This window comes from Aotus nancymaae, unplaced genomic scaffold (assembly GCF_030222135.1).
Source record: "Aotus nancymaae isolate 86718 unplaced genomic scaffold, 86718_ANA_hifiasm-v0.15.2.pri h1tg000210l, whole genome shotgun sequence".
NCBI classification, from domain to species: Eukaryota; Metazoa; Chordata; class Mammalia; order Primates; family Aotidae; genus Aotus; species Aotus nancymaae.
Genome location: NW_026988625.1, coordinates 2,095,392 through 2,112,258, shown reverse-complemented (window position 1 = coordinate 2,112,258; position 16,867 = coordinate 2,095,392). Strand labels below are relative to the sequence as shown.

At 49.8% G+C, this 16,867-nt stretch overlaps 1 protein-coding gene across 2 annotated transcripts in view; it reads right to left on the bottom strand.

Annotated features, from left to right (window-relative positions):
• Positions 1-331: 331 nt before the first annotated feature.
• Positions 332-16,867, bottom strand: part of UPB1 (beta-ureidopropionase 1) — a 35,857-nt gene continuing 19,321 nt past the window's right edge. The window contains exons 5-10 of one of the 2 annotated variants that reach the window (XM_012454159.3): positions 14,357-14,518; positions 11,894-12,063; positions 7,276-7,357; positions 5,719-5,761; positions 3,974-4,128; positions 332-1,532 (exon numbers count right to left, since the gene is read on the bottom strand). In XM_012454159.3, the coding sequence (XP_012309582.2) occupies positions 1,449-1,532; positions 3,974-4,128; positions 5,719-5,761; positions 7,276-7,357; positions 11,894-12,063; positions 14,357-14,518 (696 nt within the window). In that variant the 3' untranslated portion in view covers positions 332-1,448. The remainder of the gene's footprint in view (positions 1,533-3,973; positions 4,129-5,718; positions 5,762-7,275; positions 7,358-11,893; positions 12,064-14,356; positions 14,519-16,867) is intronic. The other variant, XM_021673935.2, reaches the window with a different exon arrangement.

Sequence of the window (16,867 nt, the reverse complement as noted above, 5' to 3'; positions counted from 1 at the left end):
TCTTCTCTGATGATGGGATCTGGCCAGGCAAGTCTGACATCCACAGGACAAGCCATCAGAAAGGGCAGGCTGGAACTCTGGGCACAGGCTGATGGCTGGCCTCTCATGTAAATTAGTATTGCTGCACCATGCCGTGGACTACCACTACCCTCTTTACCCTGACTCTATGGAAATAGTCATTAATGCCTTTAAGTTCAATCAAACTAGGGAAGAATTCTAAAAAAATCCAGAACCAATGCAGAAGACTCAATCTTTAAGGTTGTATTTCTCTAGAACCACTTCTGGCACCAAAATCCATAGCAGTCAGATTCAACTAAAGAAGCAGAACAAGTAGGGTATGTATTGAGCTTTATTGCAAGTAATTGACTTCAGTGATCGTAGGAGCTGGCTAGTCATGTCCAAAATCTGTAAGGCAGGCTGTCAGGAAGGGCAGGCTGTCAGGAACTCTCGCCAAGAGCTGGGCTGCTGTCCACAGGCAGGATTTCTTCCTCAGGGAAGCCCTTAGCTCTGCTCTATAGGCCTTTTGACTGATCAGGTCAGGCTTGCCCAGATGATCTAGATAATCTCACTTACTTAGTTGACTGGTTATGGACTTTTGTTACATCTACAAAATACCTTCACAGCAATACCTAGATTAATGTCTGATTGAATTACTGGGGACTGTAGCCTAGCTAGGCCGACACATCCAAAGACCATCCCACCCACCACAGCCATGCCATAGGCTCAGGGACTCTGGATCAGCTCTCACCCTCTTCCCACTGGTGGACAGGATGGACAACATCATCTGTCTAATCTCAAATCCAGCAGCACAAGCAGTGCCTGGGCATTTTGTTTTTAGTTGAGGTAAAATTCGCATAACTGAAACATTCTGAAGTATACAAATTCAGTGGCATCTAATACATTCACCACGTTATTCAACCATCACTTCTCCCTAGACTCAAAACGATTCCAGCACCAAAGAAGTAAGCCTCTTACCCATTAAGAAGTCACTCCCTGGCTGGGCGCGGTGGCTCACACCTGTAATTCCAGCACTTTGGGAGGCCGAGGCGGTGGATCATGAGGTCAGGAGTTCAAGACCAGCCTGGTCAAGATGGTGAAACCCCATCTCTACTAAAAATATAAAAATTAGCTGGGCATGGTGGTGGGCGCCTGCAATCCCAGCTACTTGGGAGGCTGAGGCAGGGAATTGCTTGAACCCAGGAGGTGGAGGTTGCAGTGAGCCAAGATCATGCCATTACACTCCAGCCTGGGTGACAGAGCGAGACACCATCTCCCCCGCCCCCCCCAAAAAAAAGTGACTCCCCATGCCACCCTCCCTCTGCCTGGGCACTTTAAAGTTGACCTGGACAATGGTGCTGGGGAAAACTTGGATATGTTAAACCTGCCACGCTTGCTAATCTGCTGGGGCAGAGGTGTCTCCCTCACCCCAAGGCAGGCACTGAAGCCAGCTACTCTTTCACAATGGTGGGGCTGTAGTTGGGCTTGGCAGCTTCGGCCAGCTCCCGTGCGTACATATCATATCTGCCCGTCATCTGAAAGCAAAACACAGATGTACTTTAGAGGTTCTGGTTTTATAAATGCCCATCACTTACACGCCACCACCTCTTGCCACTGGAGGGCAGCCATGGGACAGGAATGCGTCTGGAAGGTTCATTGACAGTGACCTTTTGGCACTGATTCTGGTACTGTGGCAAAGTTCAGAGATGCCACGATGACTCATACAGCCCAGCCTTGCCTGCTGCGACCTCTTAGACCTGTCCATCCGGAAGGTGTGGTCTGCTGAGGCAGGAGGGAGGAGGGGAGTCCCATGGTCCTGTTGCTTTCCAGAGCAGCCTACAGCCCAGAGAAGAGTGAACTGCTCCAAATCACCAGCCAGGTGTACAAAAGGCTGAGATTTAAGCCGGGCATGGTGGCTCACGCCTGTAGTCCCAGCACTTTGGGAGGCTGAGATGGGTGGATCATGAGGTCAGGAGATCAAGACCATCCTGGCCAACATGGTGAAATCCCATCTCTACTAATAATACAAAAATTAGCTGGGCGTGGTGGCATGCGCCTGTAGTCCCAGCTACTCAGGAGGCTGAGGCAGGAGAATTGCCTGAACCCATGAGGCGGAGGCTGCAGTGAGCTGAGATTGCACCATTGCACTCTAGCCTGTCGACGGAGCAAGACGCTGTCTCAAAAAAAAAAAAAAAAGAAAAAAAAAAATGCTGGGATTTGAACCAGGGGCTCCTGGATGGGTGTGGAGTTCTGTCTACTCCATGTGGCATCTCATCGTGGATACAAAGGGTGATGGGGCTGGAAAGCCCACCCAGAGTGCTCACATCCAGCATGCCCTCCCTCCTTCCCTCCTTTCCCAAGGTGGGCTACCCCCAAAAGCCTCGACAGGAGCTCAAGCCCATTACCAAAGTTGGGAAAGGTTCTGCTTCTAAGAAGAGGAGAGACAGGTCAGGAGACTCTCTCATGGGCAATACCTTGTTAGTCTGACAAGGATCTGAGACTGAGGGGATGTGCCCAGGAACCCATGCTCAGAAAATGGGATCAAGGCCAAAAGCCCATGTCTAGGTTAGAGGCCCTGGTGGTCTCTCAGTCACACCGGGCAAAGTCAGTTATAACAATGTGACTTTTCTTTTTTTTCGAGATGGAGTTTTGCTCTTGTTGCCCAGGCTGGAGTGTAATAGCACGATCTCAGTTCACTGCAACCTCCGCCTCCCGAGTTCGAGCAATTCTCCTGTCTCAGCCTCCCAAGTAGCTGGGATTCCAGGTGCTGCCACCATGCCTGGCTAATTTCTGTATTTTTTAGTAGAGACAGGGTTTCACCATGTTGGCCAGGCTGGTCCTGAATTCCTGACCTCAGGTAATCCACCCGCCTCAGCCTCCCAAAGTGCTGGGATTACATGCGTGCCCAGCCTAGCAATGTGACACTTATTTGCATAAATGATTTATTTATAAAAGGTGGCTGGGGCAGGGCACAGTGGCTCACGTCTGTAATCCTGGTATTTTGGGAGCCCGAGGTGGGAGGATTGCTTGAAGCCAGAAGTTCAAGACCAGCCTGGGCAACAGTGAGACTATAAAAAATTTAAAAAATTAGCTGGGTGTGGTGGTGATGATGCACGTCTGTAGTCCCAGTTACTCGGGAGGCTGAGGTGGGAGGATGGCTTGAGCCCAGGAGGTCAAGGCTGTCACGATCTACGGTTGTGCCATTGGTCCAGCCTGGATGACAAAGCCAAGACTTTGTCTCCATGCCTCCCACTCCACCAAAAAAAGAAAAAGGGGTGCTGAGTTGGTAGAAACACCACTGAACACTAATACAGCAAACTCCGAAGATGTGAGCCCTTCTAGGGCAGAGTCCCGTCCCAGGAGGGTAGACACCTCCACTCTTCTGACTCCTAACATCACAGGGCATTAGGTGTCAAAGCCAGCATGGGACCTTCTCGCTAAGTCCCTTATTTTACAACTGGGATTACTAAAGCTTGGGAGCAGAAGGGGCTTAATTAAGGGGACTGAGGAAGGGTGTGGCAGAGCCAGGCCTAGATTCCATTTCTCTGCATGACCCATTTCCCACTATCATCAGGGCCTAGACTGTGGGGACTGGCCACAAGCAGAACCAGACATGCACATTTATCTTGTGATAAGTGCAAATGCCTGGAAAGGAAAAAAGGATTAGAGGAACCAATCCATTCTATTCTCTGGACAAATGAAATTGAGATTAATTTGTCTGAAGGCACCCAGAATCTAAATCAGATGAGAGGAGAATTTATTGCAGCCTGCTGCCTGTACATTGTTTGGCCCAACTGTTCCTCCCAGGAGCCACCAAGGAGGCAGAGATTCAGCCCTCAGCTCACACGGAGCCCTCGGGTGGGAGCTGGTACCCCGTGCTGCCGTGGGCAACCCCCCAACAGTAGTTCCCAGCCCTGAGAGCAGGATGAGAGCCAAAGCAGAGGAGCAGGTAACAGCAGGGGTCCTGGGGACCTACCTTAAAGTTCCAGACATCATTCACCTGCTGGCAGAGGTTTAGGTCGAGCTTGGCAACCAGCAGTCCATCCCGGGTACGGGACAGCCCAGGAGTCCGGCTGCTGTCAGGGGCTGCCACGTAGCTCGAGCCATAGAAGTAGCCAAAGTCCTTGTGAGCTTTAGAGGAGCAAAGAAACGCATCTGTAAACTTGTGTGGATGCACTGTGGACTCTGAAGTCGGTCAGGCACCTTGAGGCAGGCCCAGGACAAGGTCCACGCCATCCTCCCAGTGTCTGCCAAATGCTAAGGCCCAAAGGGCCTATCTCCCTCCTCAGGCCTGAAGGCCCAGCCAGTTGCTGCAAATGCCCCCCTTATGCTGCTCCCCTTTGCCCCTGGGGAAATGTCTAAATGTCACCCTTCTGAGAGGTGTTGCTGCCACCCACAGCTGAAGGAAATCAGAAAGTCACACTCTGGGGGCTTCCTCTGTGGCCCCCCACAGTGAGCTAGAGGCTCTGCCCTCATCTGCCTTGCCCGCTGCGTCACCCTCACCCTCCCTCCATGCCTTGGTCCCCTCACTAGTCAGGGAGGCCTAGCAGCCACCCCCCACACACGTAAGGAACAGGGGGGGCTGGGCAGGGCCTAGCATGACCCAGTCGCAGCAGGCACCCAGTGGATGCTCATTCTCCTGCCCTTTCTGCATGTCTATTTGCAGTAAGTTAACTAGCATCAGGGACTCTAGAAGTCTGAGGCCTGCAGTAGGGGCATCTGGGACCCTTTCAGGAAGTTTTTTCCTGGAAAATGGATCTGCTCAGCCCCTTTCGGCTTTCTAGAGGATACTCTGAGCTAGTTCAGATACCTCCTTGGTGAGGGAGGGGCAGTCCCTACCTCCCTCATTCTTGGCTGGAGACATGGGAAAGGAGTCTTTTTTCTTTTGAGACGGAGTTTTACTCGTTACCCAGGCTGGAGTGCAATGGCTCGATCTCGGCTCACTGCAACCTCCGCCTCCTGGGTTCAGGCAATTCTCCTGCCTCAGCCTCCTGAGTATCTGGGATTACAGGCACGCACCACCGTGCCCAGCTAATTTTTTTTTTTTTTTGTATTTTCAGTAGAGACGGGGTTTCACCATGTTGACCAGGATGGTCTCGATCTCTTGAGCTCGTGATCCACCCGCCTCGGCCTCCCAAAGTATTGGGATTATAGGTGTGAGCCTCCGCGCCCCACCTGGGAAAGGAGTCTTTAGGGTTTTTTTTTTTTTCTTTAAAGACCTTTTGTATCGATCTTTAGGGCTCTTAGCAGAGGTGAGGTGGACCATGCCCTCAGATCAAAACAAGCTGTGGACTCTAGAAACCCAGGGCCATCCATGCCAATGCCCTGGGGCACCTGTACAGCTGGTTTGGGCAGGGGGAAAGGGGACAAGGACAAAGGAAAGTGGGGAGAGAGGTCTACAGGCTGGATGAGAGCCCCTCTCCCTGTCAGAGGGCTCACAAAGGATCCCCGACATCCTCTCGGTCTATCTTCACACCACTCCCAGGGGATGGATGGAGTCCAACCCAATCCTCAAGCCTGGGTCTGCCTATCCACACCCCACCCACAGGCTGATTCCAATGCTGCAGGCAATAAAGCAGAGAGGGATTGGCGCCTCCTCCAAGGTGCCAGGCATGCAGACATGATCTGTGTGGCAGATCCCGACCAGAGGAAGCAGACAGAGAAGGGGAGACGAAGGCCCACTCCTCAACTGCAGCCACCATGGAAATTCAGGGGACATACCTTTCTTTCCATCTCCAGAGGTAAACTCGTTCGTGAAGTGCTCCTGTGAAATAAGACCGTGGTAAGGGGAACCTATAGGTGGCACTACCACTACACATTCCAGCTCACTCAGCCAGCCGGACAATCAGGCTAAGAGGTAAGTCAGTCAGGAAACAGTTAAGGTGAGCTGGAAAGGTCTGTACTCACCGGGCAATTAAGTGCTTATTAAACACCCATGCTGAGCAGCTACCCCTGGGCCAGCGGGGGAATTTGACAAGCAGGGTAAAAACCTGGATGTTGCCTTTGGGGAATTTATAATCTGAGAGAAAAGAAAGACACTGGGCACAAACTGGTTTCTCAGGGCTGTGGGCAACTGAGGCCGGCTTGCCTGAAGTAATTAAAACCCTGGGCCGGGGTCTGTGAAGGAAGTGGGCTAGGGGTGGGGGTGTGGGTACACACACAGCTTTCAGTATTTCCCCCAAAGCTTAACGGAAACTGTATATTAACCTGTGATGGGGTTACAAAGGCTAACTAAAACATCAGGTTTCTATTTATTTTTATTATTTATTTATATTTGGAGACGGAGTTTTGCTCATGTTGCCCAGGCTGGAGTGCAATGACGCGCTCTTGGCTCACTGCAACCTCCACTTTCCAGTTCAAGCAATGCTCCTGCCTCAGCCTCCCTAAGCAGCTGCCTGCCACCACGCCCAGCTATTTTTTTGTATTTTCAGTAGAGGCGGGGTTTCACCATGTTGGCCAGGCTGGTCCTGAACTCCTGACCCCGGGTGATCCACCCACCTCAGTCTCCCAAAGTGCTGGGATTACAAGCATGAGCCACCACGCCTGGAGTTTTTTTTTTTTTTTTTTTTTGAGGCAGAGTCTCACTCAGGCTGGAGTGTAGTGGTATGATCCTGGCTTACTTCAACCTCTGCCTCCTTGTTCAAGCAATTCTCGTGCTTCAGTCTCCTGAGTAGCTGGAATTATAGGCACGTGCCGGCCTGCCCTGCTAATTTTTATATTTTTAGTAGAGACAGGGTTTTGCCACGTTGGCCAGGCTGGTCTCAAACTTCTGACCTCAAGTGATCTGCCAGCCTTGGCTTCCTAAAGTGCTGGGATTACAGGTGTGAGCCACCGCACCCAGCCAAAAATATCAGGTTTCTTTACGCTGTTAGAAGTCAGATCGATCGACTTAGTGTGGAACCTTGGTTATCTCAGACTGATCAGATTCTCTGATTAGAGTCTGATATCTGATTAATAAAGATGAGGAAGAGATTATATAAGTGCATTCTGTTTGGCAGTCAGAACTGTTCAGGGAATGGGGCCAATGGGGAAGATAAACTGGATACTTGGAGGTGACAGGGTGAGAACTGCCACATCAAAGATCTTTTCAAAATGGCTTCAGCCAAACACAAAAACAGAAAAAATAGGAGGACAGAGATATCCTGAAAAGTAACAGACCAAGCCAGTTTTACCCCTTTCCGGACCCTAGGATTTGTGGCACACGTGCAGAGGGAACGGGGTGTCCCACCAGGGCCACCAGGTGGCGGCTCCTCTCCCCAGCCAGACCTCGGGACTTACCGTGCCTACGCGATTGATGGCGCAGGTGAAGCAGTGATTGGCAATGGCTGCGTTTCTGGCCTCAATGGGCCACATGGACTCGCTGTAAGAGAGGACGAAGAGGAACCAGGCTGCCGACTTTCTGGCCAGACTTAGTCGATGCTCAGCCTTGAGCTCAGCATGGCTGCAGGCTTTCCTGGGCCAGTGGTGGGGACAGCCAGAAGACTCACTGGTCACACCCCAAACCTGCAAGCAGGCCGGCCTATCTTCAGCACCTTGCCCTGGCCTGAACATCCTTCTGGGAAGGGACTGCTGCAGGCAGAAGCCACGTGGCTGTGCTCTGCCAGAATTAGCAGCCCTGGATCGAATCCTCATCCTAAGCCTGTTTCCTTTTCTGAAATGTCCTCAAAGGAAGACTGTGAAGACTGACCACCCAGGTGAAGATCCACGTGGTAGGAGTTCCATAACCACCACTTCCCACCTCCATCTTTTCTCCCGGAACACACCTTTTGGGCTGGGCAGAACCTCTCCTGGTGAATGCCAGAAGGGAGCCGGGAGCCTGGAGGGCTTGTGCAGGGCCTGTGAGGGCTAAGCATGGGCACTACCTGCCCTATCCTAACTCTCCTGCCTTTCTGTGCTGCCTTGCAAGGCAATCTCCAAAGGGGGAAGATTTCAGGGCCAGCAAACAAGAAAGGAACTTAGGTAATAGGATAAGGGGTCAGATTCTGCAGCAGGATCACCTCCTCCAAGCCGGTCCATTTCCCAGTGATTTCCCATTTCCCTCTTCTGAACCCTGAGTCTCTAAGTAAAGACTCCCTGGTTCTCTTACTGGCCAGTGGGGAAGTGGCCCAGGATGGAGGCATCCCACGGGCTCGGCTGAGCTGTGGGCCTTCCTCAGTCTAGCACCTGTGAAGAGAGAGTGTGATGGGAGAGCCTCAACCAGAGACCCTGTCCTTCTCTGGCCCGCCAACTAAGATGTGACATGGAAGCCAGTGGGCCTTCTTGTCACTAATTATCTTTTGTCTGAGGAACATCTTTAAGACTCCAGATTGACAGGAGTAATGCCCACTTAGAAACACTGTGTGACTGGGAGCAAAATGCCCTGGAATCTTCCTTCCTGTCAGCATGCACCTGGTTTAAACCAGGAAGTAGGTGGAGGGGGTGGGTGCTTGTCACAAGCCTAATTCTCAGGAGGAGTCACAAGTCTGAAAAAAAAAAAAAAAAAACAATCACAGGCTTGATTGAGGGGACTCATTTTGCTGCTTTTTTCCCCAGCTGCTAAGCCAAGCTGACAAAACTTCAGAAACGACTTTTACAGAAACACACCAGTAAATGACATTTTCAGGAATTAAACAGACACTTGCAGGGCGATTGCCATAAACATCTTAGTTGCAATTCTCCAGGGAGGTGTTCTGCATAGGACCCAAACCCACAGCTGGCAATAAAATTTATGCTCTCAAAACTACCAGGGGAAAGGAAGCTGGGGTTAGTGAGAGCCCAGTGTGTGCGGGAATCATGAGTCTGATGGGGAAGTGGGGACCATTGCCATATTCCCAGTGCAGTGCTCACAAATCCCTAAAAATAATCGCAGTGGGAAGGCAAGATGCAGCAAGGGGATAGGATGGTGACTTGCCAATGAATATACACAGGTGGCAGAAATCTTCGGTCATACAAGCTGCAAGGGACACATTCCAGGATTATCAGGATAACCCAATCAAAAGCACTCAGACACTACTGTGTGCTGAGAACTGTGGGACTCAAAAATGAATGAGGACACCCTGCTGGCCCACGTGTGTACATACACATGTACATGTCTGTCTCCTACACAGGCAGCAGAAGGTGCCAGAAAAGGGAATGGATGGTTCTGGAAACTATGATCCAATGCTTGTGTGCGGCTGGTGGGGATTTGCCCAGCATTGTGCTAAAAAACACTATCAATTCCATCATTTATTATTTTAAACAAACCACCCAGAATCCTATCACATAATAAACCACCTGCTGCCTTTCACCCACACTCCATGACTATCCTTGTCCATAGGCAAACGTTTTTTTCTTTTTTCCAAGAGTTCTGACCACAGCCTGGACATCTTTTTCTTGCTCACAGGCTTTTGTCATGTTACATTACCTTCATAATGACTCTTTTTAGTGGCTGTACAACAACCTGTGGAAGAGATGGGTTGCAATATACTTAGCCTGGACACTTCCCCCAGGCGAGCTTTTTGATTACTGTAAGTAAGTTGTTGTGAGCACCTTCCCATGCATTGCCTTTCCCATTTTTTTTTTCCTGTCTTGCTCTGTCACCCAGGCTGGAGTGCAGTGGCACAGTCTCAGCTCATTGCAACCTCTGCCTCCCAGGTTCAAGCGATTTTTCTGCCTCAGCCTCCCGAGTAGCTGGGACTACAGAGGCCCACCACCATGACCGGCTAATTTTTGTATTTTTAGTAGAGATGGGGTTTCACTATGTTGGCCAGGTTGGTCTCAAACTCCTGACCTCAAGTGATCTGCCAGCCTTGGCCTCCTGAAGTGCTGGGGTTACAGATGTGAGCCACTGTGCCTGGCTTTCCCTCCCTCTTTCAGATTGTTTCTTCAGGCTACAGTTCTAAGAGTATCATTATCGGGCCAAAGGGCATGAGCATTTTAGGAGCTCATGAAACATACTGCTTTCCAAAAGACCTGTTAGTTTTTACTGCCAGCCTCACCCTGAAAAGCCAAGGGTTGGATGATTCTTGGCTGAGGAAGGAAAAATCAATCATTTTTAATAAGCCTAATAGGCTGCTGAGGACATAGCAATTATATGCATATTACACTGGGGTGCTTCTGTTTGCCTAACCGGAGCTAATAAAAGCCTAAGATAAAAGGGTCGGGGAGGGCCTCTGAACACACAAGGCCAGGAGCCATCTGAGTCCGTGGCCATAGCTTTGCCTGCTCTGGCCCAGAAGCCAGATGCCCTAGTGCTTCTGGTTCCTCTAGGGACCCCTGCAGGGAGATGGAGCTTGCCAAATGTCTTACCCAGAGCCAGCGGAGGGGGCTGCTCTAGGGGTTGGCCCCAAAGTTCTGCTCAGGCCTGGTAGCTGGATGACCAGTAATAACCCTACCCACGACCACCAACGAACGCTGTCACTGGTGACCTGGCCACCATGACACTTCAGAATGTTCTCTGAGGGGAGATTGAGGCCTGATTTTTCCCCTTCTACCCAACAGTACCCCTCCTGGACATGGACCATATCTCCAGGTACGTGGGCAGGGTGGTAGACCTGAGGTAACAGACAAGGGGTTTACATTCTGACTCCAGATGGAACCTGCTGTGCAAACGCTGAAAGCGGAGGGGATGTTACTCTTGAGAAAGGGGCAGTGTGCTGAAAAGAAAAGGTAAACATTACACCCTGACATTTAGAAGAAATTCAATTGAAATTCAGTCGAGAATGAGGACAAGAGAGACAAGTGTGGGCTGCAGAGACTCAAAGCTGCCCACCCACCAGAACTCCCCGTTCCCTACCCACAGCAGGACAGGGCAAGACCACGGAGAGTGAAAGCCAGCACCTCCTGCTGCAGGAATCCTGCTTGGGAGGAAGTGAGTTGGGAAGAAAGTATTTGCACATAAATTCCTAGAGTTCTGTTACTTGTAGTGATGCAAAACTGGAAACCACTCAAATGCTTAGCCTTTGGGGAAGAGAGAGGCGGCAGCAGCACAGTCACACAGGCTCAGATCAGCTCACTGGCTGTGGCTCCTAAATGAGGGGCCCAGGGGGTGGGGTACTGCCCAAGAGTTCTCCAGCTTCCAGGGCCACTCTCCCCTCATCCCCCAGCCCTGCCTTGACAAGGCCAGTTGTATCTGTTTAGGGGTGAGGCTAACACCAAAACACTTATGTGTTACAAAAATAAAACCCTTCTCTGGTTAAAGACAAGTTTCCTTGACTGATCACCAACTCCCTCATTTGCGGCTTCTCTTGTCCAGATGTCTGGCACCTACTATGCTCCAATGCCCCAAGGACTTAGAGGTGAGTGGGTTTTTTTTTTTTTTTTTTTTTTTTTTTTTTTGAGACAGAGTCTCACTCTGTCACCAGGCTGGAGTACAGTGGTGCCATCTTGGCTCACTGCAACCTCCACCTCCCAGGTTCAAGTGATTCTCCTGCCCCAGCCTCCCAAGTAGCTGGGACTACAGGTGCATGCCACCACGCCCAGCTCACTTTTGTAATTTTAGTAGAGAAAGGGTTTTGCCATGTTGGCCAGGCTAGTCTCGAACTTCTGACCTCAAGTAATCTGCCTGCCTTGGCCTCCTAAAGTGCTAGGATTACAGGTGTGAGTCACCGAGCCCAGCCCAAAGTGGGGCTTTCTGCAGTCCCCTGGTGACTACAGGGAAGGGGGGAATTATTTTCATCTCAGTGTTCAGAATCACAGCAGAGGTTGGTGTTTTACTGTAGAGCAGCTCTTGCTGTGGGTGGGGGATTATTCATTGCCATCTCAAGGATTTTTTTAACCGAAAAGCTGGTCACATGCACAACATACAATCCTGGGGCTCAGCTCTGTTAACATCCTGGTGGCCGAGACTGTCTGCTGCCACCTTTGAGCTCCACAGCCCAGTCTTGGGTTTCAGCTGGCTAGGCCCCAGGAAGCCCCCAGACCCCACCAAGTGAGTAACCTGAGTGCTCCAATGGTGGCTGAGGGGTTGAAGATGATCTCGGCCCCGTTGATGCTGTACATAAGCCAGTTGAGGGGGTGGTGCCGCCCGTAGCAAATGTTCACCGCGATCCTTCCAAACTGTGTCTGGAACACGGGGTGGCCCAGGTTTCCCTCCATGTAGTAAGTGGACTGAAAAGCAAAGGGCCATATACTGATGCCTCTGACCTTTAAGATGTCCCTTTCCTTAGACTTGGCAGAAAAACAGAAGTATCACCCATAGTCCAGGGATGGTTACACTCCTGAGTGTGACTCTAAGTTCCAGAATTTCAGTATGATAAAAACAACACACACACAAAAAAACCCTGACACCAAACAAGGCAGCCCCCGGGGGAAATCACAGTGGCTGAAGCATTTGCCCAGTCTCCTTTGTGACACGTCGAAAAAATCCCCACAACGACGTTCCACACTATTTCAAATTCTGGTGAGGTTTCAGTCATGGTCCAACTCTAAGGTTCAGGGTTTTTTTTTTTTTTTTTTTCTGAGATGGAGTTTCGCTCTTGTTATCCAGACTGGAGTGCAATGGCATGATCTCGGCTCACCGCAACCTCCGCCTCCTGGGTTCAGACAATTCTCCTGCCTCAGCCTCCTGAGTAGCTGGGACTAGAGGCGCGCGCCACCATGCTCAGCTAATTTTTGTATTTTTAGTAGAGATGGGGTTTCACCATGTTGACCAGGATGGTCTCGATCTCTTGACTTTGTGATCTGCCCGCCTCGGCCTCCCAAAGTGCTGGGATTATAGGCGTGAGCCACCACGCCTGGCCTAAGGCTCAGGTTTGGCTGGCATTAACATGAGTTGGTCACTGCCCTCAGCTACCACACGTCATTATATAGAACAGTGGAGCCCTGGGGACCCGGAGCACATCCAAGTAACCCTCTCCCTGCTCAGAGGAGAAAGCTGTTTCCTCAGTGGGTATAACTCGCCCAAATGATTAAGGTCAAATCTTCTAGTGGAATCCTGAAAGCGCACCTTCTCCATCCTGCCTAGGGTTAAAGAGGTCCCTGTTGGGCAGGCAGACTGGACCCCATCCTCCCATCTCTGCCTGTCTGTCTGCTCCTCAGAGTGCCAGGGCAGGGACACTGTCCTGGACAGCACTGAGGGAAGCTAGAGGGCAAATCGGGATCCCAAACAGATCTTCTCTGGGAGCCTTTCACCTCCTCCTGACCCTGGCCATCAAAATTGGCCATGGTCAGGCAGCAACCAGGATGTGTGCATGTGGTGGACACCAGAGTAGATCCTGCTGTGCTGAGACAAGCCCTGTGCTATATCTGTAGGGAGCTAAAGATTAATCCCAGGGTAAACAGGTGAGGGATGCGTCTTCCCACCCCCACACCCCCACCTCCAGCTGTTACTGAGAAACGCTGGGTTCGTCTTTCTCCCTGGGAAACCTCCTCTAGCGCTGCAGACCATTTCTTGTCTGCCTGACCAGCCTGAGAATGGCCAGGACCTCCACAATCATGGAGAGAGAACTGGGGACATCACATCCTGAACAACTGTATTAACCACAAAGCAAGTTCAGATTTAGAATCTTAGGCATTAGGCAGCGCTCATATCCCTCCTTCAAACGTCCACCCCCTCCCATCTTACCTATCCAGGGGTTGGCATTAATCAACTAAAATGGCCCCCCAACTTGTGCCCTGATCATGGGGCACATGAAAACACCACATAACGCACACATACACAGATACATGTTTGCCCACTGTCACCTGACACACAAACATGGGCCACCTCAGACCCCCCCATGAGTCATGGACAAAGAATGCCACGTTCCAAACAAGGACAGGGCTGTGGCGTGCTAGGCTCTGAGTCTGAAAAGGGGCCACAGGAATCATTTCATGTTTGTGCAATATTTATTTTTGTTTTTTGAGACGGAGTCTAGCTCTGTTGCCTAGGCTGGAGTGCAATGGTGCGATTTCAGCTCACTGCAACCTCAGCCTCCTGGGTTCAAGCAATTCTCCTGCCTCAGCCTCCCAAGTAGCTGGGATTATAGGTGCCCGCCACCACACCCAGCTAATTTGTTTTTTTGTATTTTTAATAGAGACAGGGTTTCACCAAGTTTGTCAGGCTGGTCTCAAACTCCTGACCTCACGATCTTCCCTCCTTGGCCTCCCAAAGTGGTGAGATTATAGGCTTGAGCCACCGCACCTAGCCTGTTTTTGGTTTTAATTTATATACATACCACTTACTTCAAAGAATTCAGGAGGCCAAATCAGGTTGTATTAAAAAAAAAATGCGCCATTGTGCTAAAGGTGTTTGGGACTCCTCTGAGAGTCCCACCTGAATCCTGTCTGCCTGTGGTCCAGTGGAGTGTGCATGACATGGAGCATTACCCTGCACGGAACTTCCCCACAGAAAGTCCCACAGAGATCCACAACACACAGGGGCAAGTGAGCAGGGCTGGTTATCTGTCTGACGGTGGCTCACCTCGTTGAAATCACCCACTCTGGGGATGTGGTTCTTCCTAGTCTTTCCCAGGACTGCTCCAGAATTGGAGATCACCACGGCTGTATTCCACAAAATGCCCCCATGCTCGCTGTCTCGTTCCAGGATGGGAGACACCACCACCATGTTATAGTTTTTCGCCAGCTGGAAAAATGATGAATATAGCAGAGTCCCACTTTCAAACCAATTGTTGTAGTTTTTTATTGAAGAAGAATTTAATGATCCTACTAAATCATTAGGCTTGGGTCAGAGCAATCACTTGCATTTGTTGTTTGGAACACTAAATGCCCTGATGTCCACGCTTTGCTAAATAAGAATCATCATTGTCCTGTGCACAGTTGGTGGTATAGCAAAATGGTGCAGCTGCTCTGGAAAACCATATGGGAGTTCCTCAAAAAATTACACAAGAATTACCATTTGATCTGGCAATCCCAATCCTGGGTATATATCCAAAAGGATTGAAAGCAGGGTCTCAAAGAGATTTGCAAATGCATGTTCATTGCAGCATTACTCACAATAGCAATCTCTTTGCTACTGTGAGTAATGCTGCAATGAACATGCGTTTACAAATGTGACGGGCACTTGGGTGAAATGTGCCATGTTTCATTCATCCATTCACCCAAGTGCCCATCAATGGGTGAATGGATAAACGAAACGTGGCACACCCATATAATGGAGTATCATCCAGCCTTAGATGCTATGGTTCTATGCTATACATGGATGAACCTTGATGATATGCTAAATGAAACAAGCCAGTGCCAAAAAGGCAAATACTATATGATTCCATTTGTGTAAGGTATCTAGAGTAGTCAAATTCACAGAAATGGAAAGTATAATATTGATAGCATGGTGGTTGCCAGGGGTTGGGAGAGTGGGGAGCTATTGTTTAATGGGTATAGAGTCAGATTTGCAAGATGCAAAAGTTCTGGAGATCTGCACAACGTGAATATACTTTACACTACTGAACTTAAAATGGTTAAAATGGTACATTTTATATATATTTTACTACTTTAAAAAAGAATAAAAAGAATAGTCAAACTTCTTACCTATACCAAAAATAAAACTCTTTGGCATCAAATTCCTTTTGTCTCAAGTAAGAACATCAAGCCCTGGTGACCCCAGGATGAGCAGCCCGGTGGGTCATTTGTCCTCTGCTCTAATTAGCCATCATGATCTCTGGCCTTAACGACAGGACGGAGGAGAGGCACACTTGGAAAGCAGCACTAGGGGCCATGTTAAGAGCAGCCTTAAGTCCCTGTGGAGGCAGAGTGTCCCTGGCATCAGCTCCCTTTTACACTCTTCCTCCAGCCCTGGCTCAGGTTTATCATCTGCAAAAGTCCCCTAACCAGTCCCCTTCCTCTTTTCTCCATAGCAAGGAACCAACAACCCGGTGAATGAGAGTTTTTTTCCCCCTATAGCCTGAGAACACGAGTGTTTGGAATCGCAACAAAGTATTGATAAAGTCACCATGATTATATATAGCTGTGCCCCAAAAGCCCCGAAGTATATACATAAAATCTGAAGCAGAATACAAAGAAATGAAAAGAGTTCTTTTGTTAGAGTTGAAAATAAGGATAAACTACCCTTCGTCACCTCATGAAATGTTACGGGTTTTCTGGTAACAGCTTTATTAAGACATAATTCACACAACATTAAGATTCACTTTAAGATTGGGTCAAGTCCAGTAATGAGAAGTGGGGAAAGAGCAGAACAAGGAGTCACTCTTTTGAAGTGTGAAATTCAGTAGTATTCAGGATATTCTGAGTTGTGCAATCATCACCACTATCTAATTTTAGAATATTTCATCACCCTAAATGGAAACTTTGCACCCATTAGCAATCACTCCCTTCCTTCCTCGCCCCCAGCTCCTGGCCACCACTAATCCGCTTTCTGTCTCTATGGATTTGCCTATGCTGGACAGTTCATATAAATGGGACCACACGACATGTATTATGAGGTTTTAATGAAGAAAAATCAAAAACAATTTCTACATTGATGAGACACAGGCCATGAATCGAAGCTTCCATGGCTCAAGCTAACTGCAGCGGAGCCGGCAGAGCTCTCATCGAGGAACTGGCCCCTCTGGTCCCTGAATGCCAGCCCTGCCACTTGCCAGCTGCAGGACTTACTACAAAAGTCACCTCCTACCACCCTCCCTGGGCTGCAGCTCCCTTGCCTAAAAAAGCTACTAATGGCCCTTCTGGAGCCTTACACTCTCCAATTTTAAGAGTATCCTGCCAGGCGCAGTGGCTCACGCCTGTAATCCCAGCACTTTGGGAGGCCGAGGCGGGTGGATCACGAGGTCAAGAGATCGAGACCATCCTGGTCAACATGGTGAAACCCTGTCTCTACTAAAAATACAAAAAATTAGCTGGGCATGGTGGTGCGTGCCTGTAATCCCAGCTACTAAGGAGGCTGAGGCAGGAGAATTGCCTGAACCCAGGAGGCGGCGGTTGCGGTGAGCCGAGATCGCGCCATTGCACTCCAGCCTGG